General features: G+C 42.6%; 1 protein-coding gene across 1 annotated transcript in view; it reads left to right on the top strand.

Moving 5' to 3' along the window:
* LOC126278892 (odorant receptor 43a-like) overlaps window positions 1-24,880 on the top strand; it is a 53,897-nt gene that overhangs the window by 24,577 nt on the left and 4,440 nt on the right. The window contains exons 3-6 of the mRNA XM_049979202.1: window positions 1,414-1,865; window positions 15,721-15,820; window positions 21,309-21,422; window positions 24,061-24,216. Coding sequence (XP_049835159.1) covers window positions 1,414-1,865; window positions 15,721-15,820; window positions 21,309-21,422; window positions 24,061-24,216 — 822 coding nt within the window. The remainder of the gene's footprint in view (window positions 1-1,413; window positions 1,866-15,720; window positions 15,821-21,308; window positions 21,423-24,060; window positions 24,217-24,880) is intronic.

The raw sequence follows: 24,880 nt of genomic DNA on the forward strand, positions 1-24,880 counted from the left end.
AGAAGCAACACTGTAGTGCAAAACATTTCGAGAGGTTTCAATTGATGCATAAAAGACTAACGATAATGATCAAAGGCAGGCAGTCATCAAGGAAGACAATGCTAAGACAGAAAATTCATATCAGAACAATGTTCTACGAATACATCTAAATGTAGGAAAATGTATATAAAGAAACGATCAGGGTCTTTTATGACTATACAAAGGAAACAATCTGAAGAACGACCAACAGTGGCATCTAAAAACTGTCACAGAAGAAGTCGATCCTTACAGCAATCGACTCATGCAAGATCTAGGTTGACGACCTAGGTTGTCATGATGAGAAGGGACCGGAAATGACAACCAGGCTGCAGCAGTCACAGACTATGCATGGTGGCCACCGTCGATCGTGATCAGAGTGATAACACCAGACAAGTTCAGAAACTTTTGATGTGACACTGGAAAGCAGGTCCATACACTCGCTCAGAGTAAAATGACTAAGCTAAATTATTTTTAATAATCATGTTACGTGAAGTTCTTCATCATGCGTGAATTAAAATCTTGCTTGAATGATTATATATATTGCTTCGAAAAACAATACTGTCCTCAGGCATAGTTCAAAATTCCAGCTACATTACTAGGTACACTCTGTTTCACAGACGCAGCAACAACAGCCTTCTGTAGACCAAATAATTTTAGCAAGTATTCCCAAAGTACATGGATAGTTTCTCTACGATGCAAAGAAGTAGCAAGGAAACTAATTGAGCCTCAGTCGACATAACAATTCCCTCGGCGAAAAACAAAAATTGAGTGCTAAATGCCATTAGCAGAGCATTAGGTGATAAATTGTATTTTGTTATTTATTATTAAACTATCTAAATGGTTCAAAACATTCTTTTCGACATGTCTTTCGAAGAAATGTTAAGCACGATTCTTATATCTCTCAAATTATCATACATAACTGTAATGACAAAATGAATAGGCACATACAAATCCGACCTAAGGATTAATTTTTGTAAATCAATTGTGGTGATAAAATAGTTGATTTTGAAACGAGATTGCTTGCCAGAAATTGATCGCACTGCCCTTCCTCAGAAGGAGGCGAGCAGTGTGTGAGCAAGGAATGTAATGTGAAAGCTAATCAGCACTGAACCGACAAGAAAATAATGGAGAGCTCTTAATGGTAAAAGCTACTAGGTAATCAAATGGAGAACATCAATAGCGACCCTTTCACTCTGCAGTGAAATGGGAACTGTTATGGTAACTTCTGTTGGATTACAGTGAATGGGCGTCAAGTTCTTGTCCAGCTTACAGCTTTGACTTGTAAGGGCCGCTTCCTGGATCTATGATAACAGCGTCTTTTATATTAATTAACATACAACATGTCTCTTACACCTTGTGGCGGACAGGGTACACGGATTCTGCCTTCTGTTGCAGGTAATGGCCCTGCTCCCGACGCTCTACTGGATATGCTCTCCACTGCTGTTCGGCGCTGTGACGAGTGCCGCGCTGGACGCGCGAGACAACCAGCGCCAGCTTCCGCTGCCCTTTTGGCTCCCTTCTGGCGTCGACTCGTCGCCCACGTATCAACTGTTATACGTAATCCAAGCCTTCAGTCTCACTGTCACAGTAGAATCGGCAATATGTTTGGATGTATTCTTCATTCGCCTCATGATGATGGTTGCAGCTGAGCTTCAGGTCTTAAATGAGAACATTTCAGCTATCGAGTGTGATCAGGCTAATAGACGTGAGGACCAAGAATGCGATTCACTGATACCCCGTGGTGACCGTGCCCCTCAATTTACAGAGAAATATCCAGAGAATTTTTCAGACGACGAAATATTTTCACTGCTTTTGAAGAACATTCTTCATCATCAGACGATTCTCAGGTTGGTAAATGAATGTAATAATTATTGCATTTAGTGCAGCTTACACCTGTTACAACTGTTGCGTACTGTTACTAAAGAAGACAGCATTTCCATAACAACGTTGGGCAATCGTGACCTCACCGAGAGAAGTAATGATCACGCAGCGAAAAGAGCACACTAATGGCTTTGGAACGTTTTAGATGGTGTATAACTGGTACCAGATGGTTATGTCACGCTCCACCGCTAACGCAGATCATGACAGTGAATTGGGGTGTACAGCTTGATTCAGCTGACACTGTCCTTCGTGGTACGTGCTTACGCCGACGTCGTCGGAATGTTGCTGCGCAACGACGGAGACGTATCAGCCCTCAAGACCGCGGTAGACGAGTACTGTCGTGCTTCCGGTGCTAAAATCAACGCCGATAAATGAACCTTTGCCAACATTTGCGAATTCGACGCAGTTATTGTACCTTCGGCGAAGCGTGTCGAAGCTCACACCACTCTGGGGATGATTATCGACAAATTTCCGCTAAAAATAAATGAAAAACATTGGAAGCAGGTTACCAATAAAAAGCAAGGTGCCATCTATAAAAACAATTGGTGGTGCGTTGACATTCCCCATCGCATACGAATCCACAGCAGTTATATATTCAGCAAAGCGTACTATACGGCCCAAATATTTCCAGTCCCCAACAAGCAGGCCAAACACGTGATGAAACTCTCTAATAGATTTATTTGGCAAGGGTATCTGTTCAAAGTGAAATACACCACGCTGACGTCTTCTAGACAGCGCGGCGGACTCAAAATCCGTGACATTAACCGAAAGTTATATATTAAACGAATCACAGACTTGTTGGACAACGAACCTCTCAGCGTAATCAGTTGGCTCTTCCGAACATTACAAGCCACCGATGTGCACCCTCCGATTGATGTAGGTAAAATGCATTACAAACTACGACATGTCATGCAGTTGTTTCTTGAGGTAAGCTATATATATCGACATTATTTCACGCAGGATTTACCGACGATGCACCTGTAAAAAGATGGACATCTCCAATACTACAGAATCGCATTGAACTTAAAAACCCGAGTGTTCATTGGAAGGCAGTTTGGGACAACATACGTTTAACCGTCCACACTGCTGAGGTGGGCTCCACATGGTATAAAGTGCTATACCCACTAATGAAAGGTTGCATAGAATCGGCTTATGTGACAGTGCTAAATGCGTCCGCTGAGGTCTGGTCGACACCTTACGCCATCACATCACTTGTGGCGGCCATTTCATTAACTGGGCCTGATTACCCGCAGTAGCCCAACCAGCCACTGCACTAACATCCTGCTCTGGCCGAATACGAAACATTTTCCCGCTACCAAGAACAACACCGTGATGTGGCTGTAGGGACAGTTTGTGTTATTATATCCTCATTCACAAAGGTGAAGATAATCTCATTAGTTTCGAGGCTTATATGAGAACGGCTCGTTGGAAGGTGAAACGTTACCGAAATTTCAGGACGATTTTTGGTAACATTTTAGACTAAATTATTGAAAATCAAGGCGTACGGTAATTCTCGATTTCGGTGAGGACACAAATCACATGCAAGACTATGTAACGAACAAAATACAAAACGAATAAGGGGTTAAACCTGTTCCTAGGACTGCTCCAGACTTCTCAATGGTGTTATTAACTTCATTTGATGTTTTCATTAATTTATGTTGCCTGTGCATGTCTTCATCATCCGTTTCTATGCTCCAAATGACTTTCTGTGAAGAGTTTGGACGGTTGTGAATCAATTGACAGAATGCTATTGTAGTTAAGACAGTCAGAAATATATTATAATTCTCTCTAATATGTTTTCGTTTTGGTTCTATGTCTATGTCTGGACTGATGATTCTATTGTCAGTTTAATATTTTTGTTCTGTTTTGTAAGATTAAAAATTGCACTATATTGAAATGTGTTCTGCAGTCTACTGTAGGACACAATTCGTGATGAAACAGTTCCAGCACTTCATTATTTTGTTTTTATGCTTATGTGCTTACGTGGTTGTTTTAATAAAGAAAAAAAAGGCCACATAAAACATTTCGGGTTGCATAAAACAACAACGGTAGGACAGCTGAATCAATTCGTATAGGACAATCGGTCGTATAGAATTAGCGTAGTAAGGCCGACGTGAAAACGCGACAGAGAGGAGCTCCAGTGTATGTACATGCCAAGAGCCACACACTGACTGAAACTGCCTGATTTGTTGGGGTATTAACGTGGACACTCCGACGTGTCTGCAAAGAATGTTGCATGCGTCGCATTTATGTAACACTGCTGATGAAGGGTAGCCAGACGAGTATCATGCCTTCTCAATAACAAACGGTTTTCAGTGCCTCAGGAATTACTATCCGTCGACATAGGTCCTTCTTAACCGGTTTCGAGGTGAACATCATAAATGTAGTTGTTGTTGTTGTTGTCATCAGTCCTGAGACTGGTTTGATGCAGCTCTCCATGCTACTCTATCCTGTGCAAGCTGCTTCATCTCCCAGTACCTACTGCAACCTACATCCTTCTGAATCTGCTTAGTGTACTCATCTCTCGGTCTCCCTCTACGATTTTTACCCTCCACGCTGCCCTCCAATGCTAAATTTGTGATCCCTTGATGCCTCAAAACATGTCCTACCAACCGATCCCTTCTTCTAGTCAAGTTGTGCCACAAACTTCTCTTCTCCCCAATCCTATTCAATACCTCCTCATTAGTTACGTGATCTATCCACCTTATCTTCAGTATTCTTCTGTAGCACCACATTTCGAAAGCTTCTATTCTCTTCTTGTCCAAACTAGTTATCGTCCATGTTTCACTTCCATACATGGCTACACTCCAAACAAATACTTTCAGAAACGACTTCCTGATACATAAATCTATATTCGATGTTAACAAATTTCTCTTCTTCAGAAACGCTTTCCTTGCCATTGCCAGTCTACATTTTATATCCTCTCTACCTCGACCATCATCAGTTATTTTACTTCCTAAATAGCAAAACTCCTTTACTACTTTAAGTGTCTCATTTCCTAATCTAATTCCCTCAGCATCACCCGATTTAATTTGACTACATTCCATTATCCTAGTTTTGCTTTTGTTAATGTTCATCTTATATCCTCCTTTCAAGACACTGTCCATTCCGTTCAACTGCCCTTCCAAGTCCTTTGCCGTCTCTGACAGAATTACAATGTCATCGGCGAACCTCAAAGTTTTTACTTCGTCTCCATGGACTTTAATACCTACTCCAAATTTTTCTTTTGTTTCCTTTACTGCTTGCTCAATATACAGATTGAATAACATCGGGGAGAGGCTACAACCCTGTCTCACTCCTTTCCCCACCACTGCTTCCCTTTCATGCCCCTCGACTTTTATGACTGCCACCTGGTTTCTGTACAAATTGTAAATAGCCTTTCGCTCCCTGTATTTTACCCCTGCCACCTTTAGAATTTGAAAAAGAGTATTCCAGTCAACATTGTCAAAAGCTTTCTCTAAGTCTACAAATGCTAGAAACGTAGGTTTGCCTTTTCTTAATCTTTCTTCTAAGATAAGTCGTAAGGTCAGTATTGCCTCACGTGTTCCAACATTTCGAAGGAATCCAAACTGATCCTCCCCGAGGTCTGCATCTACCAGTTTTTCCATTCTTCTGTAAAGAATTCGCGTTAGTATTTTGCAGCCGTGGCTTATTAAACTGACAGTTCGGTAATTTTCACAACTGTCAGCACCTGCTTTCTTTGGGATTGGAATTATCATATTCTTCTTGAAGTCTGAGGGTATTTCGCCTGTCTCATACATCTTGCTCACCAGCTGGTAGAGTTTTGTCATGACTGGCTCTCCCAAGGCCGTCAGTAGTTCTAATGGAATGTTGTCTACTCCGGGGGCCTTGTTTCGACTCAGGTCTTTCAGTGCTCTGTCAAACTCTTCACGCAGTATCGTATCTCCCATTTCGTCTTCATCTACATCCTCTTCTATTTCCATAATATTGTCCTCAAGTACATCGCCCTTGTATAAACCTTCTATATACTCCTTCCACCTTTCTGCCTTCCCTTCTTTGCTTAGAACTGGGCTGCCATCTGAGCTCTTGATATTCATACACATGGTTCTCTTCTCTCCAAAGGTCTCTTTAATTTTCCTGTAGGCAGTATCTATCTTACCCCTAGTGAGATAAGCTTCTACATCCTTACATTTGTCCTCTAGCCATCCCTGTTTAGCCACTTTGCACTTCCTGTCGATCGCATTTTTGAGACGTTTGTATTCCTTTTTGCCTGCTTCATTTACTGCATTTTTATATTTTCTCCTTTCATCAATTAAATTCAATATTTCTTCTGTTACCCAAGGACTTCTAGCACCCCTCGTCTTTGTACCTACTTTATCCTCTGCTGCCTTCACTACTACATCCCTCAGAGCTACCCATTCTTCTTCTACTGTACTTCTTTCCCCTATTCCTGTCAATTGTTCCCTTATGCTCTCTCTGAAACTCTGTACAACCTCTGGTTCTTTCAGTTTACCCAGGTCCCATCTCCTTAATTTCCCACATTTTTGCAGTTTCTTCAGTTTTAATCTACAGGTCATAACCAATAGATTGTGGTCAGAGTCCACATCTGCCCCTGGAAATGTATTACAACTTAAAACCTGGTTCCTAAATCTCTGTCTTACCATTATATAATCTATCTGATACCTTTTAGTATCTCCAGGGTTCTTCCACGTATACAACCTTCTTTCATGATTCTTAAACCAAGTGTTAGCTATGATTAAGTTGAGCTCCGTGCAAAATTCTACTAGGCGGCTTCCTCTTTCATTTCTTAGCCCCAATCCATATTCACCTACTATGTTTCCTTCTCTCCCTTTTCCTACACTCGAATTCCAGTCACCTATTACTATTAAATTTTCGTCTCCCTTCACTATCTGAATAATTTCTTTTATTTCATCGTACATTTCTTCAATTTCTTCATCATCTGCAGAGCTAGTTGGCATATAAACTTGTACTACTGTAGTAGGTGTGGGCTTCGTATCTATCTTGGCCACAATAATGCGTTCACTATGCTGTTTGTAGTAGCTTACCCGCATTCCTATTTTCCTATTCATTATTAAACCTACTCCTGCATTACCCCTATTTTATTTTGTGTTTATAACCCTGTAGTCACCTGACCAGAAGTCTTGTTCCTCCTGCCACCGAACTTCACTAATTCCCACTATATCTAACTTTAACCTATCCATTTCCCTTTTTAAATTTTCTAACCTACCTGCCCGATTAAGGGATCTGACATTCCACGCTCCGATCCGTAGAACGCCAGTTTTCTTTCTCCTGATAACGACATCCTCCTGAGTAGTCCCCGCCCGGAGATCCGAATGGGGGACTATTTTACCTCCGGAATATTTTACCCAAGAGGATGCCATCATCATTTAATCATACAGTAAAGCTGCATGTCCTCGGGATAAATTACGGCTGTAGTTTCCCCTTGCTTTCAGCCGTTCGCAGTACCAGCACAGCAAGGCCGTTTTGGTTAATGTTGCAAGGCCAGATCAGTCAATCATCCAGACTGTTGCCCCTGCAACTACTGAAAAGGCTGCTGCCCCTCTTCAGGAACCACACGTTTGTCTGGCCTCTCAACAGATACCCCTCCGTTGTGGTTGCACCTACGGTACGGCCATCTGTATCGCTGAGGCACGCAAGCCTCCCCACCAACGGCAAGGTCCATGGTTCATGTATTATCCAACCAAATAACCAGGATAGCCAGACTGGTCTTAGTCAGTGAGAGGATCGAGTACACTCGACGCAAACTCGATAAGACGTCAAGAGCACTCTTCTCGCTACATCTGCAGCTGGCGTCGACTCTCTCTCCTGACTGGTGAAACTCGATAGATGCAGTTTATCTGCTTTCAAGCCAGCCAGCAAGGCATAGTAATCAGCCACCTGAAGACAAACTGCTAAATACGAACGCCATACGGCGAAACTAGGAGAAGAAGAACCTCGAAGACCTTTTATCAACTGGACAGAGAAAGTAATTGATGGTATCTTGTTCGTGCTAGGAAAGAGGCTACATTTCTTAGCGACACCGACGATTTTACCAGCAGAATAACAGGCTGCTCTTGCACATCCACTGGACGCTGCAGAGGAAATACGATGTGAAACGCACCATACACTTACATACATCGAAGCCTAGCATTTGAAAGCACTTAAGGGGCTATGATAAGATGATAAGATTCAGAGACAGTTACCACCCCCCCCCCCCCCCCCAAGCTGACAAAGGGAATTCTACAGGCCTGCTACCAAGTCACATTTCTAAACAAAAATTGTACGACCTATTAAAGGATGACAAATACAGGAAAACTGAAGATGTTCGTACCAACCTAGTGGCGAGGAAGATCATCGAGCTTGTCTAACATGCCTTCACAGACACGAAGTAGGTGAAGAAACTTTGTCCACGAGCAGCTTTACCACCCAAACGTAAGGTCTACCTAAAGTTCACAAGCAAGAAATGCCTCTACGTCCAATTGTTAGCAACATTTGCCCAATTGTTAGCAACATTTGCGCACCAAAATATGAGTTGGGGAAACACCTCACAGCGAAGCTCGCCCCTGCTGGCATTTACCAGCATCATACAAATTTCGACGTTTTCCATTCAGGAGCTCCAGCAATTTTGACTAGGCCAAGTAGACCTCATCGTGAGCTTCGACGTCCTATATCACCTACAAGGATGGCTATAAGAGACTCCCTAAGCGTCATATGAGTAAAGATTGGAAGAGTGCTAAGAAAGCTGTTTGAATTCGTGCTAATGTCAAGCTACTTTGAGCCTGATGGAAATTATTACGAAGAAACACACAGAGTGGGGAGGGTTAACATGTTTGTGGAGACATTTGAAGAAGAAGCCCTGGAGTCGGCAGTCTACAAGCTCTTGCCCTTTTTTCGGACATGTAGACGACACGTTCGTAAACTGACCATATGGACGACGTTACCTACAAGACTTTCTGTAACACCTCAATGCGCTGCGCACTACACCAAATTCACGATGGAGAGTGGGAAACCACCAACTACCATTTCTGGATGTGCTCTTCAAACGAGGACCAGACAGTTTGCTAGGACAAAGCATCTAGTGTAAGCCGAGACATATAAATTTGTACTAGGATGCCTCCAGCTGTTATGCCTCTTCACAACAAGAAGGTATTCTAAGCAGAGTGCTCAGAGGACGTGATATCTTGTACCAGCGCAGTCTGTCAGATGAGCTGCAGCACTTGGAGGCCATGTTGTGTACGAACGGTTACAGCAAGCGCAGGATAAAATGAGCCCTAAAACCAAGGAACAAAGACACAAAACACTGACGCCGAAGACAAAGCGGTAGCGCCTCTGATTATTCCATACGTCTAGAACATACACTCCTGGAAATTGAAATAAGAACACCGTGAATTCATTGTCCCAGGAAGGGGAAATTTTATTGACACATTCCTGGGGTCAGATACATCACATGATCACATTGACAGAACCACAGGCACATAGACACAGGCAACAGAGCATGCACAATGTCGGCACTAGTACAGTGTATATCCACCTTTCGCAGCAATGCAGGCTGCTATTCTCCCTTGGAGACGATCGTAGAGATGCTGGATGTAGTCCTGCGGAACGGCTTGCCATGCCATTTCCACCTGGCGCCTCAGTTGGACCAGCGTTCGTGCTGGACGTGCAGACCGCGTGAGACGACGCTTCATCCAGTCCCAAACATGCTCAATGGGGGACAGATCCGGAGATCTTGCAGGCCAGGGTAGTTGACTTACACCATCTAGAGCACGTTGGGTGGCACGGGATACATGCGGACGTGCATTGTCCTGTTGGAACAGCGAGTTCCCTTGCCGGTCTAGGAATGGTAGAACGATGGGTTCGATGACAGTTTGGATGTACCGTGCACTATTTCGTGTCCCCTCGACGATCACCAGAGGTGTACGGCCAGTGTAGGAGATCGCTCCCCACACCATGATGCCGGGTGTTGGCCCTGTGTGCCTCGGTCATATGCAGTCCTGATTGTGGCGCTCACCTGCACGGCGCCAATCACGCATACGACCATCATTGGCACCAAGGCAGAAGCGACTCTCATCGCTGAAGACGACACGTCTCCATTCGTCCCTCCAATGACGTCTGTCGCGACACCACTGGAGGCGGGCTGCACGATGTTGGGGCGTGAGCGGAAGACGGCCTAACGGTGTGCGGGACCGTAGCCCAGCTTCATGGAGACGGTTGCGAATGGTCCTCGCCAATACCCCAGGAGCAACAGTGTCCCTAATTTGCTGTGAAGTGGCGGTGTGGTCCCCTATGGCACTGCGTAGGATCCTACGGTCTTGGCGTGCATCCGTGCGTCGCTGCGGTCCGGTCCCAGGTCGACGGGCACGTGCACCTTCCGCCGACCACTGACGACAACATCGATGTACTGTGGAGACCTCACGCCCCACGTGTTGAGCAATTCGGCGGTACGTCCACCTGGCCTCCCGCATGCCCACTATACGCCCTCGCTCAAAGTCCGTCAACTGCACATATGGTTCACGTCCACGCTGTCGCGACATGCTACCAGTGTTAAAGACTGCGATGGAGCTCCGTATGCCACGGCAAACTGGCTGACACTGACGGCGGCGGTGCACAAATGCTGCGCAGCTAGCGCCATTCGACGGCCAACACCGTGGTTCCTGGTGTGTCCGCTGTGCCGTGCGTGTGATCATTGCTTGTACAGCCCTCTCGCAGTGTCCGGAGCAAGTATGGTGGGTCTGACACACCGGTGTCAATGTGTTCTTTTTTCCATTTCCAGGAGTGTATTAGCAACAATCGGAAAAGTACTCCGGAAACAAAGCGTCAAGTGCATCTTCCTCCCACATGCCAAGACGAAACCTTGTTACGATCAGTCGAGATTAAATAGGACTCCCTTACGTGTGCGGCAAAATTTGTGTAGGCCAGTCTATACGGACAGTACAGTACTGAGCATAAACGCCATTCAGACACCTTCAGCCAACAAAGCCTGCTGTGGCAGAGCAGTGCATCTCCCATTAATTATGGGAACACCAGGCTGATGTAGCACATCCTTAAATGGTGTCCTCAAAGAATCTGTAGAGATCCGACTGCATGACAAACTAGTAAGTAAGGACAGGGATTTTAATGAAGCTAGGTCGGAGTCTCAGCCTCGAGCATGACTAGAGCAAACCGGCAGTCTACGTAGATGTCCGCTACCGCTACCGTTATGACAACTAAAGAGAAAGAAGAAGCATTGTTGCTATGCCAGCGCAGATCCGCGTTCAGCACCCGCCGTGGTGCTATTGAAGCCCGGATCGGCGACCTACGCCGTGCGTTCTCCACCACCGCACCATGTCCACTCCCAGAGGCGGTAGTTGGAGACGTCACGATGAGCGGAGGAGTAGAGAGAAGATATGAAGACGCTCAGTTATGAGTGGCGCAGGGACATGGTGAGAAGTGAGCTTGCCGAAATATGCGCCTTTTCGAAGACGGCACCAGGATGAATACCCGAGAACTATTATGGTTGATTCATTTATTTAGATAAAACAGTTTACTACAAATGTTTCGAGCCCAAGTCCGGTCTCGGGCGATGAGTGCCGAATCTACTGTTCTAGGTGCACCCTGCTTAGTTGTGAAGGATTCTGCGGGTCGTTATGCCCAAGGCGGCCCAGTAGCGTGATAACATTGCATGGGAAGCATGTTTAGGTGGTGGTCAGAGCTGCGCTAGATGTTGCATAGGAGTCTGGACTGGCTAGGCTCTTAGCAAGGTAGACTGGCTGTCTCACATAGTACGCGTCGGTAGTGGTGATAACTGCATGTGCCTCTGGCCTCACATCTGGTTGATGGCGTCTGGCGTTGGGGGGAGACACCCGGTGGATTTGAGTGTAGGAACTCCTCCTGTACTGTGGCTCCAGCAGATGGCGTTTTATGATGAACGGAGACAGCTGCTCCAATATGTGGCAACTGACTATTGTCTCACAAAGGTAGCTTCCTGTACAGTGGTCGGAGATTTGGGGCCACTTGCAGGCTGGACGTCCCGTAATTGTAAGTGCAAGGCGCGCTTGTTGGTGAGTACATGCCCCTGGTGTCATGTACTCCACTTGTCGCAGTGCCACCAAAGCGTCCAGAGTTTTGGTAATGCCACTGATCTTTGCTCATGTTGTTGTGCCAGTATACTGAGATGGACATGGTGGTGAAATGCTGTGCTATATAACAGGAGAAAGCTCGTGAACGCAGAAATGGGCACTTGCGCAAGTCTCCGCATTTTCACAATCGACATTTCCTTAGTTTCATAGGTGGATGGGATTTAATGATTTATGAGAATCAATGGCATATGGTTTAACAGTAGAAGTTTTTTCTTGAGAGAAACAGTGTCATGAAAATTTTCGGGTCAAACACAAAATTGCAACATTAGGTCACTGCGGGGTAATCTGATGTCCACCTGGAGGCGGTCTGATGCTACGAAATTGGAGTCGCATTAGGGTTAATGGTGGCTGAAATCACTGACTGGTCATCTACATTAATATTTGCCGTGCTTTCTAAATCTTTTAACCGAATCCAGTATGGTTGTTTTACCATGAATGCGACCTATTTCCTTCCCCTTTCTTCCACATCCGCAAATTATGCTCTATCGGCAATGACTTTGTTGTGACGCGATGTTAAGGACTATTCTTCCTTCCATTTGAAACGAATAGGCCTATCTTAAATTATTGCTGGAAGCCAAACTGGGAAGACTCTTTCATATTTATCTTTTATACCTATGAGAAAGTAAACAATAATGAAAATCTTCACGCTGTACGTCAGACCTTAAACACCCCCACAAAAAATGAAACCATTGTCCTTCTGACTAACGTCTGGAGAAATTCGCGTCCATTCGGTGACTCCTCTTCTTTCAGACGACAGTGTCGGAGATGTCAGTGAGTCTCGTACAGCGCAGCGTGACGCAGAATGGCGCTGTTGTGTATCGTCACAGTATGGTCTATCTCAGATATCTACCACTGGAGAAGTATTCGCCATTTGCAGTTTCCTCGAAGAGGTTGTGTTTTAGTGATACACTGATTATTACTAATGCACCACCCCGTTGCTATACTAAACCGTTACCGTTTGCGAGATTCTTGTCAGAAAGGTTTATTTCTGAATCAGCTGTACAGACTCTATGTGCGACCTTTCCACTGTCATGAATGTTTCCTTCATTGGGAAAGATAGTAATGAACAGAAATTGTATCATACCCAAGCACCTTGTTGAAGAAGCAAGCACATTCAGTTTTCCTGTAGGTACGCTAAAGGTAAAATTTTAACTCAGAAAAATATAATCCTTAGGAATATCATGATGGCTTCATCGAGGAACGCGTGAATCCAACTGGTCCATCTTACACATTTCTTGGAGCAAACGTACACTTTTTCAAACATATTTATCTCAAGGAATGCTTAACCGATGTCAGTGAGAACAAAAACGTTATTTTTACGTCACGATGATGTGTGAGGCATATTACAAGTACTCGTCAACATATTGGTAGCAGTTTCTTTAACGAGTGGGTTTTAAACTGTTGCAGTATTTGGTAAAAAAGGCATTATAAGTAATCTATGTGTCAACAGGGCAACAGCCTCTCATGAGATGATAATGCACCCAGCAAAGACAATGTACTACAAGTAAAGGAAAAACCTTTTAGTAACGGAATAAGATTGTTTCCGAATGTCTTCTTCATTAGGGGCTGCCGCACTAGATTGCAAAAGAGATGTCACATGTTTGAATATCTCCAGCAGTTGCCCATATTGCATTGAATCCCGCTTGTCATTGGGGAAAGCATCTGTTGAAGTTACTACCTCACTATGCGTCACTGAGAAAGTGGTGCGACTTATCTCCCAGATCACCATCGCGAAGAGTACTGTGCTATGATTGTGTGACTTCTTGTTGAAGCAGAGGGCAACCTCTGCGACATGCCGCCTATTGCATTAGGCTTCGTCATAAATTTCCGTAGCTTCTAGAGGAAAGAGATGGAAAATTCTGCTATCCTGAAAGCAACTAATCGAAATGGAAATGAGCGTTTGGCGTCACTGGCTGGCAGACCCCTGACTGGGAAGGTCCGATAGCCTTGGTGCAGGTCTTATTACATTTGACGCCACATTGGGCGATGTGCTCGCCGAGTAGGGTTGAAATTATGATGAAGACAACACAACACCCAGTACCTGAGCGGTGAAAATCCCCGGCCCAGACAGGAATCGAGCCCGGGAGGTTTAAAAATGACACGTCACTAATCGAAACTACATCGTTCGGAAAACTAACGAAACATATTACGCTTATCCATTAAGGATATTTTAGTATCCGTGTCTGTTAATTAAATGTAAAAAGATAAATCTGCAGCCAGTCACATTTTTGAATAGTTATTTATTATTACATGAACCGCGAAACTTTTCACGTGGATCTTCATATGGTTTTCTGGAAGTTAGATCACTATTTCGAGCATAATGCTGGGTGCTGCCTCGCGACTGTATGGGTGGCTTTTTTCTGTTAGTGTCCATGCGACTGCTTCAATTTCGATGGACAGTTGCTACATCACTACACACACTGTTATACAAGCTGTATACTTTTACGCTGTGATAGCGTAACTTGTATACAGATTGTGTAGCAGTGTGTGAAGTGATGTACCAACTGTCCATCAAAATGGAAGCAGACAGATAGACACTAACAGAAAAAAAACAGCCCATACTGTCGCAAGCCAGCACCCTACATTATGCTAGAAATAGTGATGTAACTTCAGAAAAACCATCTATAGATGAACCTGAAAAGTTTCTACAACCGGTTCATGTAATAATAAATAACTATTCAGAAAAGTAATTCGTAGCAGATTTGTATATGAGTATTTATAACTAAGTAACTGAGAACAGATGGATGATTTCTGAAAAGTAGAACATAAAGAGAAGGATGTGTAGCAGCCGTATAAAGACCGCCTCATTCGCTGTGACATTTCATTCAACCTTCCAGGCACGCGTTGAGGCTGGTTTTATCCGTTTGCCTAGACCACTCATTGAACTGCTTAAGATGACGACTGTAACACACAACATGACGTCTAGTCAGCCCCATCCACCACTAAAACATTTATGACTTAAAAAGCAGGTTTTGGTTCTTAATATCTTCTCTGTGAAGATGCTGAATGGTAAAAAATATTGAGGGTGACAGAGTCTAAATTGCCAGCCATAGCTACATCTGTGATTCCAATTATATAGCTTCCACCAACCACCAAGCCCCTATATCCCAGTTAAAAGAAACCATATAGGCAGAGAGAGAAGAGACAGATCTTGCGACTATATTGTTTAGGTATGTACGGTGGCATCAAAATTGATGTTGTGCTTCTAAATGTCCTAACACAGGGTCGGTCAGAGAGTACAGAAGATGAAAGTTGTGACATAAGGAAGGAATTGGTACAATTAGTTGCGCAGCTGGTTTTTGTTACACACAAGAGACATGTTGGCTGATATCCTTTTAAATCACATGTAACTGAAATCTCCTGATTCTTATATCACATGTAGAAATGCTTCCACATTTTTAAGATACAGTTAAAACCAAGGAACGTTTGCTCAAAATGACAGTAAAGTAATACCATTCATCCTCGTTATCTCTGAGGGTACTTTCCTAGGTTCAGTTTTCATATTAAATTATTCAAATGTTACCGCCACAGGCAGGGATAAGGAGACTTCTCTGCGTAACACATACAAGTAATGTCTGCGACTAGAGTAGTTTCGAATTTATGTTTAGTTATTGATTGTGTATTTAAAATGGAATACTTCTATGTTAAGCAGCCGGTTATAACAGTCAGACAAAAACATCTTGCGTTACACTTATTAACTTATTTATTACTTCTGTTACAGATGTATCTGGCTGTTACAGACTGCAATGAATGTGTCCATCTTCATTCTCCTCTTTGTCAACATGGCGAACTTGTGTTTCAATATGTTTGTTACTGCAGGAGTAAGTATCTTTTTAATATATCCACATTATTCATTTGACACTACAGTAGTAAAGCCATAATCACAATATATAATTTTTTCTTTTAAAAGGAGGAGTTACATATTATGTTAGCAAGTTAATAGTATGACAATCCTACATGAAACCACATTGTGATTCGACGTTCTTTTTTCGGGACACAGGAAAGTTATGTGCTGAATTGCATATGGAAGCTTTCTGTGGCTGATATACTTATGGTAAGGTTATTATATGTGTTTATCTCATGGGAGTTTGCGCTATGAGGTGTGTGAGTGTGTGTGTGTTTTTAATTCTCAGAATTGTGAATTTATATCAACCTCATGATGGTTGTGTCACAGCATCATTACAAGAATTCTTGGAAAATTTTAGCATGGTATAGTCTTTATCTGTTCTACATTAGGACATGGAATGAACGTTTGGACAAAGATGGGCATAACTTGTAGTGACTTGATTGTGCCACCATTGCCTCAGTGGTAATGGAAATGAGAGTTTGGCGTCACTGGCCGGGGGGCCCCTTGCGGCACAGGTCCGGCCGCCTTGGTGCAGGTCTTATTACATTTGACGCCACATTGGGCGACCACCGCACCGGATGGGGATGAAATGATGATGAAGACAACACAACACCCAGTCCCTGAGCGGAGAAAATCCCCGGAAATCGAACCCGGTCCAGTAGGACGGCAATCCGTCACGCTGACCACTCAGCTATCGAGGCGGACATTGCCTCAGTTACCTGGTCTCATTATTTCTAGCGTTTGTTATCAGATGTATGGTCATAATTGCCATTATATATTCTCCATCTGATATTTTACGTTTGAAAATGACGAGGTAGTTCGTTGAATCCGTTAATGTAACTCATTCTTTCTAAAGAAAAATTTTATATACTGTAACTATGGCTTCACTATTGTAGAGTCAAACATTTAAGTATTATTTTAGTCAGACACCTTACGACAGTCATGTCAGAATATAGAATATCCACACTGATCAATTAACGTATAATCGCACTCGCAAATATCGTAGTCATAGCTTGGGAAGGCTCCATTCATCAAGGACTTGTTATGCATCCGTCAGACTGAAAAGGGTTTCTAATAATCCAGACTGATAAGGTGTGAGTGTGAGAGAGACAGGGCGTGTAAAGTCAATTTTTTAGATTTGTCTTCAATATCACGAAAACCGCGGCATCTAGAGAAACAGTTTTCCTGTACAAAATTTAATAATCTTATTTCCCTTACGCAAGAGATCTTGCTCATCTGTCCTATGGGACTTTCCGCATTGCACTGGATGGAAAAATTGCAAATTACAAAGAGGAGTGTTTTGACGGAATAAAGTTAGTATTTATCGTTAGATGAAGTGGCTTTGGAACTACTATTACATGATTCAACGTTTGGTGAAATAATCATGGACAGTTTTGAAATACAGTTCTTGAAAAATAAACTACACTGTTCGGAGGTTAGATACTGGTTCAGGTATGCTGATAATTTGTTGTGGTTGTGTAGAGATGCTAACAGACAACTTCAAACATTCCTGAACTTCCTGAACAGAACAGTATGAAAATCACAATTCAGTTTTTGGGGCAACTTCATAAATTCTTTAGATCTAAGCACAGATAGCAGTCACCACATATATACTTTCAACCTTTATAGGAAACCTTCCACAACAGATATTGTACTAAGTACCAATACTCAATGCTCAGAGAAACATAAACATGCTACCTTTCTTTTCGTGTTACCTCACCTAGTATCCATCGTCAAGACTGATTGCAACTTTGAAACTGAAATAAATGCAATCAGACAAGCAGCATCGAGCAGTGGATACACTCCTGTCTTTGTGGACACTATACTGCATAAAAAGCAGAAACAACAAATTTATAATATTCTTTGTCCAGTTCCTCACTGACAGCAATAAATGGTACACAAATCATATTCAGGAAACATCTCTCTGAATGTGTAAGAAAGTTTAAATCCAAGAACCTTTAGACATCATTTTATAAACTTTTGGACAGTTTTTTCCTGATTCTGAAAACAGCAATTCAGATTTGGAAGAAAGAGGAATATACAGAAATCACTTGTAATTGTGCCAAATTCAATATAAGTCGGTATGGTAGGGCAAAAGGCACCGCCATAGATATTGGATACTTGGAGGCTCTGCTTTCGCAAATCCTGCTTAAAGAAGATCACAGTCACAAGGTGCAGCATGAAATCTTACATCATATCCATAAAGACAGAGTTACCTTATTCGCCGCCTCTAATGGCAGATGATATCCATAATCCCATCAAGACCATGTTGTAAATTAACTCTCACAGTTACATGCCAAAATTTTTCTTTTATTTCAGTTACTATAATTTCACTTGCCTTGTTAAAATAATTTTTATATTTTATAATCAGAGCTTCTTCATGAATCTCACTTGTATATCTTATCTTTCTCCGATAGAAAATCTGTTAAAGACAAGATAAATTTGTTGCGCCCCCCCCCCCCCCTCGAACATGTCAGTTCATTGCATAAAGTGTCATGTATTTTATCTAAGCTAAAAATCTTAAGTCGCGTTTTCCTAAATAATTCAAATGGCTCTGAGCATTATGGGACTCAACTGCTGTGGTCATTAGTCCCCTAGAACTTAGAACTACTTAAACCTAACTAACCTAAGGACATCACACACATCCAGGATTCGAAGCTGCGACCGTAGCAGTCGCACGGTTCCGGACTGCGCTCCTAGAACCGCGAGACCACCGCGGCCGGCCCTAAATAATTCCTTTCATTATAATCTTAAATCAAACACTAACGATTGTCGTCTTTGGGGACCAAAAGATTCTGTAGATTCACTAGATTGAAATCTTCGATCCTAGAGGAAATTCATTGCCTCATATATTTATCTATGTACCTGATGATGGCGTAACAGCTGACAACCAGTTTGTAAACTAAATGTAAGGGTTGCAGGACATTATATCAGTGTTGTGGTTGTTTACATTCTTAACTGAAACAATTCTTCTGTCAACCCCGGTATGATCACATTTGCCTACTTTGTGCCTATATTTGTCTGCCAGACTGCCGTGATTGCCCTTTTTAGTAACATCCCTTCCTCTTTATGTAAGCTGCTTAATATGGTATTCTATTTCGTCGTTTCTACAGCCTTGGAGGCCTTCAAACATCCATCATCATCTGCCAGTACTTTCATACCTCACGCCTTTCAACGTTGATTTTTTCTGATAATTCTCTTGGACTTCAAAATACTCTTCGTCCTTACTAAATTGTGATACGAGTCAATATTGGCTTCTGGAGACACCTTACAAACCAGTAATTTTTGTCTAGCATCAAGTAATCCAGCTGGTATATTAACATGTCTTCTGTGTTTTCCAAGTATGCTTCCTCCTCTTCTGTACCTATATCTACATTTATTCCAAAAACAAAACCGTACAAAGCGTCGTGTATGTCTGCTTGAATGCGTTAATAGGCAGAACAACAAGTTGAATTTTCGTGGGTTTTGCAGAGGTATCTTGAGCTTCAATATACAGATTTACTCATTTCGCTTTGTGTATTAAAAATATGACGAAACTGCTTTTCTTCTTTCAATAGATTACATTTAGATTTCACTTCTTGGCTAGGATAAACGAATTTATAGACAAGATGAACCGGTAAGGACGCCGTTTTTAACAAATGAGGTATGGAACCATAAAAGCGACTTCATGCAAAGGCCCTCCTTTTACTTCCGTTATGAAACGTGCACATACATGGAGGTGGCAGAAGTCATGAGAAGCCTCCTACTATCCTTCTGGGTCACGGTTTCTCCTGGTTAGTTCAGCTTTTCGACTCTGTATGTAGTCAACAAGCTGCTGGATGTCTCCTGCAGAAATATTAATATCTCATCCTGCTTCTATAGCCATCCATAGTTGCGTTACGTGTTGCCGGTGCAGGGTGTTGTGACGAACTGACCTCTCCATTATGTGCCACAAATGTACGTGGGATTCATGTCGGGCCTTCTGGGTGGCCAAATCATTCGCTCCGATTTTCAAGAATGTTGTTCAAACCAATTGCGATAAATTGTGACCCAGTGACAGCCATTTGGGAACATGAAGCCCATGAACGGCTGCAAATGGTCTCCAGGTAGGTGAACATAACCATTTCCAGTCAATGATCGGTTCAGTAGGACCAGAGGACCAAACGCATTCCATTAAACACAGTCCACATTATTATGGGGTCATAACCAGACTGAATAGTACCTTGTTGATAACTTGGACCCATGGCTTCCGGGGACTGCGCCACACTGCAACCCTACTAGCAGTTCTTACCAACTGAAATCGGTACTCATTTGACCTAGCCACGGTTTTTCCGTTGTCCAGGGTCCAGTTGATTTGGCCAGAGGCCCAGTAGAGGAGCTGCGGATGACGTGCTTTCAGGAAAGGTACTCTCGGCAAAGGGAAATCTTGCTTAAAAATTATTGGCACCAGATGTCAAATAATAAAACAAACGAAAAGAACAAGAAGTTTGGCGGTTTGCTGTCATAGCCAATTCACGCTAAATTTCCTCCCGTTGTCCCATTGTATACGTTCGATGTAGTTCCATACTGACTTCTGCGGCTATTTCACGAAGTGTTGCTTGTCTGTTAGCGCTGACAACTCTGCGCAAAAGGAGTTGCTCTCGCTCGTTGATTGAAGGTCGTCGGCCACTGAATTGACCATAGTGAGGGGTAATGGTTGAAATGTGGTATTCTCGACACAGTCTTGACACTGTTTATATCGGAATATTGACTTGCCTAACGATGTCGGGAATGTAATGTCCCGAGCATCTAGCTCCAACTACCGTTCCGCGTTCAAAGTCTCAATTCCTGTTGTGCTCTCATAATCACATCGATAACTATTTCATATGAATCACCTGGGTACAAAAGACAGCTCTGGCAATGCACTGCCCTTTTATACCTTGTGTTCGCGATACTACCGCCATCTTTGTTCGTGAATGACTTTGTCGCGTCAGTGTGTTAGGTTTAGATTACGTCTGGCAGTATGTGAATGTGTGTGTTGGAAATTGGAAACTTGTCGTAAGGTCTTATGAGACCAAACTGCTGAGGTGATCGGTCCCTAAGCCTACGCACTACTTAATCTACCTTAAACTAACCTATACTAAATACAACACACACAACAATGCCCAAGGGAGGACTCGAAACTCCGACGTGGGCAGCCGCCCGGACCGTGACAAGACACGTCAGATCGCGTGGCTACCCCGCGCGGCTATGTGTATTGTGCGGTGCCAAGGCTGTAACTTCACGAGTATGTTAGTCGAATATTACACACAATCTCTTACGAGTATATTTCGATGCACTTCTATTCAATGAGCTGTCTAGATAATTATGCAATGCTGAAAGGGCTATCTTACTCTTTATATTCAGCATTCGATAATTAGCTTTATTATTCACAGATGAGTTGAGTTCAAGCACTTTCAAGGATGGTATGACTCAATGATAATCTTATATATTCACATGAACAGCTGTTACAAGACGGGAGAAACGTGACGAAGGCGGTGACGGCGCTTTCAACAGTGCCGGGCCTGCTTCTGCAGACTGCGATGTACTGTCTTTTCGGCCAAATCACAACCGATCAGGTGAGCACGAGCTTGCACTCCATATACTGCCGCATTACTTAGTCTTGATCACATAACCACTTATTAGCGTCCTTTCATGCCTAATAATATGTTGCAACGTCCAGATTAATATCTCAATAAGGGTAAAGAATAGGCCCAACACGGTTATTAAGGTGCGTGTCACCCAGTGCAGGCCGAAAATGAATACAACTCAGGAAAGTGATGAAGGAGCTCCTAGTTCGCGTAGTGTGATTCTCTACTATAGTCGTCAGCTCTGATCACCAGGGACGATGGCAAACTGATAGGAGCCCTGGATTTTTGTTAAGCAGGAGTAGTGAGTAGGCGTTTATGGCACTGACATTGTTATTGATTCGTGTACATATGTATTCAATGTACTGTTAACACATATTGTGGTAACTAAACATGCCCTGGGAATGTCTGTGAGTCGGTATTAAGAGGGGTTATGCTGACGCAACAGGAAGAATTAGAGTTCACGAATTGTCTCTTGTTCACAGGTTAATGAGTCTGTGAAGTATACCATTTAACACTGAGCCCCTACATTGTTCTCCACGAATAATGTAGTTCAAACTCAAAAATCACAATTTCAACATTTTCTCACGTATTATATATGAATTAAAATGTAAATTTCCTTAGATTTTCATTCACAAACACGATTTCTTTCTATCTTTAGTAGTTTACTTATAATTCATACTTTGAAGTAAACGATTACGCATTTTTTCAGCTTTTCCATATTAAGAGAATATAAATAAGTATGTTTCAGTCTTCTAATGTTCCTTACTTACCTCTAAATTAAGGTACTGCCACTACTTTTATTTATTAAATTTTATTTAATACTAATATATATGTTTGGTTGCAAAAACTCGTTTTGGTCCTAATTAAAAATTTGGGCGTCATAATCATTATTCTGTTATGGTGATCTGATAGAGCTCAACGAGACCTTTCTTCTGATATATTGTTTGTAACGAGCTGATCGGGGCGCAAAAGTGGAAGGAGATGAGTGGTGGTCACTTTCAACATCCGTTATAGTCAGGTTTTTCCTCGGCTATGGTCCATTGTACCCTGGAATTCTGTTCTCTCTGCCACTTTAATCTGCCCCACCCTATGTCTAGAACACAACAAGATGATTTAAACAGTACTAAAATTACTTTTAAGAAAGCTGGACTGTTGGAATTGCCATAGCGTCATTCGAAACATTATGCTGCAGCTCTTGAAGACTATGAGGGTTGTTGCGATGCACCTTAGACTTGGGGGCTCCCCACACAATGTAGTCGCACACTGACAGATCAGGTAACCCGGGTGACCAGCTAGGGCCGCGACCACAGTAACCTCTGCCAAGAATTCTGTCAGGCGTGAAGACTGTGTAAATGTGCTCCAAGTTTCGGCCATGTGTAGAAGCTGTTGCTACGTCCCGTTTGAAGTAACTTTAGGTTTGCTCCTTCTCCGTTAATGCTGCCACAAATCATATCCACACGTCTAGTCCACTTTTATTTCCCCCACGGCGTAGTACTGAGTCGGGTTGAAAATTATTAAAACTATTTATATTTTAGCCATTTTGAATGTATCAACATTGTTATTTCTGTTGATATTAACGTTATTTATCATTAATATACGAAGGCAATTCGGAATGTAAGGAACGGTAGGTCACGAAATGGAAACCACATTGTAAACAAAACATGATTTGCTGGCAACATATAGCTATACATTGCATCTACTTCTCTACATGGTCACCCTCCAACTTAAGACATCCGTCGTAGCACTGCATCACTTTCCAATCCCACTTTATAGAAGGCAGTATTTTGCTCTTTCTGACAATTTTCTATGCTGGACAGAAGCTCATTGACTGTGCCAAAATGTTACCTTCAAAGCCAGATGTTCATCTGAATAGAGATGAAAATCACAGGGAGCCAAGTCCGAGCGAGCGTCTTAATTGCCCAGCGGTGTGTGGAAGAGAATTGTCATACAGAGGGAACTGCATGACAACTACATTATGTAGTATTGCATGAAACCGGGCGAAATTTCTCAGCAGGCTCCTACAGTTGAAGGGAGACACGATTTTTTAGAAATTTTCATACGCGCACACTGTGCATTCAGCACTGAGAAGAGCGACCTGGCGCTATCTACGGGCATACAAGAGATACTGCCCAAGACATTGGTGTAAAGCTTCATCGGATTTTCACTGTGGTTTCCATTTCTCTACCAATCATTCCTTACTTTCCGAAAAGCCCTCGTAATTCGTATTGCTAATTATAATGATACTAGAGCTTTAAAATCTGATTTATAACTAATTCACAGATATTTGTACGAAATCAGAAAGTTGATAAAGTTTGTTTTGTAAATATCTTGATAGGTATGAATCCTTGAGTTTGGTGGGTGAAAATTTGAATGCTTCAATCTGTTCTGGTTAAATGAACCAGTGAGTAACCAATATATTACTAAACAACACAATACAGAAAATGTTTCATTACGAACGTATAAAATTATGGATGGCAGGCGTGTTAAAACATACGTTAAGAGTGGTCTTCAGTTTGTCAAAATGCACCTTACTTCATTACGTAATGCTTTCTTTTAATTATACAAGTAAAACTGTTTCGTTACAGACATCGATTTTTACGCTGACACCGCAATGCTGTTCTTGCAGAGTGAGAAACTGTCAGACTCGGCCTACTGTTGTGGATGGGATGAGTGCGACACTCGTTTCAAACGTAACCTACTCATCTTCATGCTGATGGTGGGAAGACCTGTGGAGATCACAGTAGGCAAGACGTGCAAGCTGTCTAAGGAGATGCTACTGCAGGTTAGCGAACAATATATGATAAAGGAGTTTCTCATCATGTACAGAGTTCGACACTGGGACTTCCTTATTAGAAACGCGCGTCACAGAACTGCCGTTACTCATTATTACATGAAGTTGAGTGATTCGAAAAGGCGGGACCTAACTTTTTTTCAAAAGGTTATTTTAGTAGCGATCATGCAGTGGACGAGAGAGAAACGCCCGTTCGCCCTCGTGACTTACTTTTCCAAAGCCGTTCGGCCATAGCAATCCAGTACACATTCTGGAAATAATTTCTATATCTCACCTCCAGGTCTTATTTCTGATTAAAAATCGATTGTTATGTGGATGAACACATTTATGAATACCGGTATTGCGCATAAACAGAAACGAGGCCCTTCGTGAACCACGGAGACCGGAATACGGCGAGCAAGTGAGGCTAGTGCCTTTGAATTACCCTATAAGATCTGCTCTCAAACAAGCAGCTAGTGGTGAAATTTCTGATACCACGTTATGAATTCTTCATGAAGCCTTAAATTTCGCCACGAAAACTGGCAGTAGTGCACACACTTAATTCACGCGTTTTTGTTTCACTAAAAAATGCATGTGAAACCTTGATCGAAAGCCTACCTTATGAAGCTCACGGGATCTTCAACAACGAGGCATACTGACATTTGTCTGGATGCTT

This window comes from Schistocerca gregaria, chromosome 1 (assembly GCF_023897955.1).
Source record: "Schistocerca gregaria isolate iqSchGreg1 chromosome 1, iqSchGreg1.2, whole genome shotgun sequence".
Classification (NCBI taxonomy): Eukaryota; Metazoa; Arthropoda; class Insecta; order Orthoptera; family Acrididae; genus Schistocerca; species Schistocerca gregaria.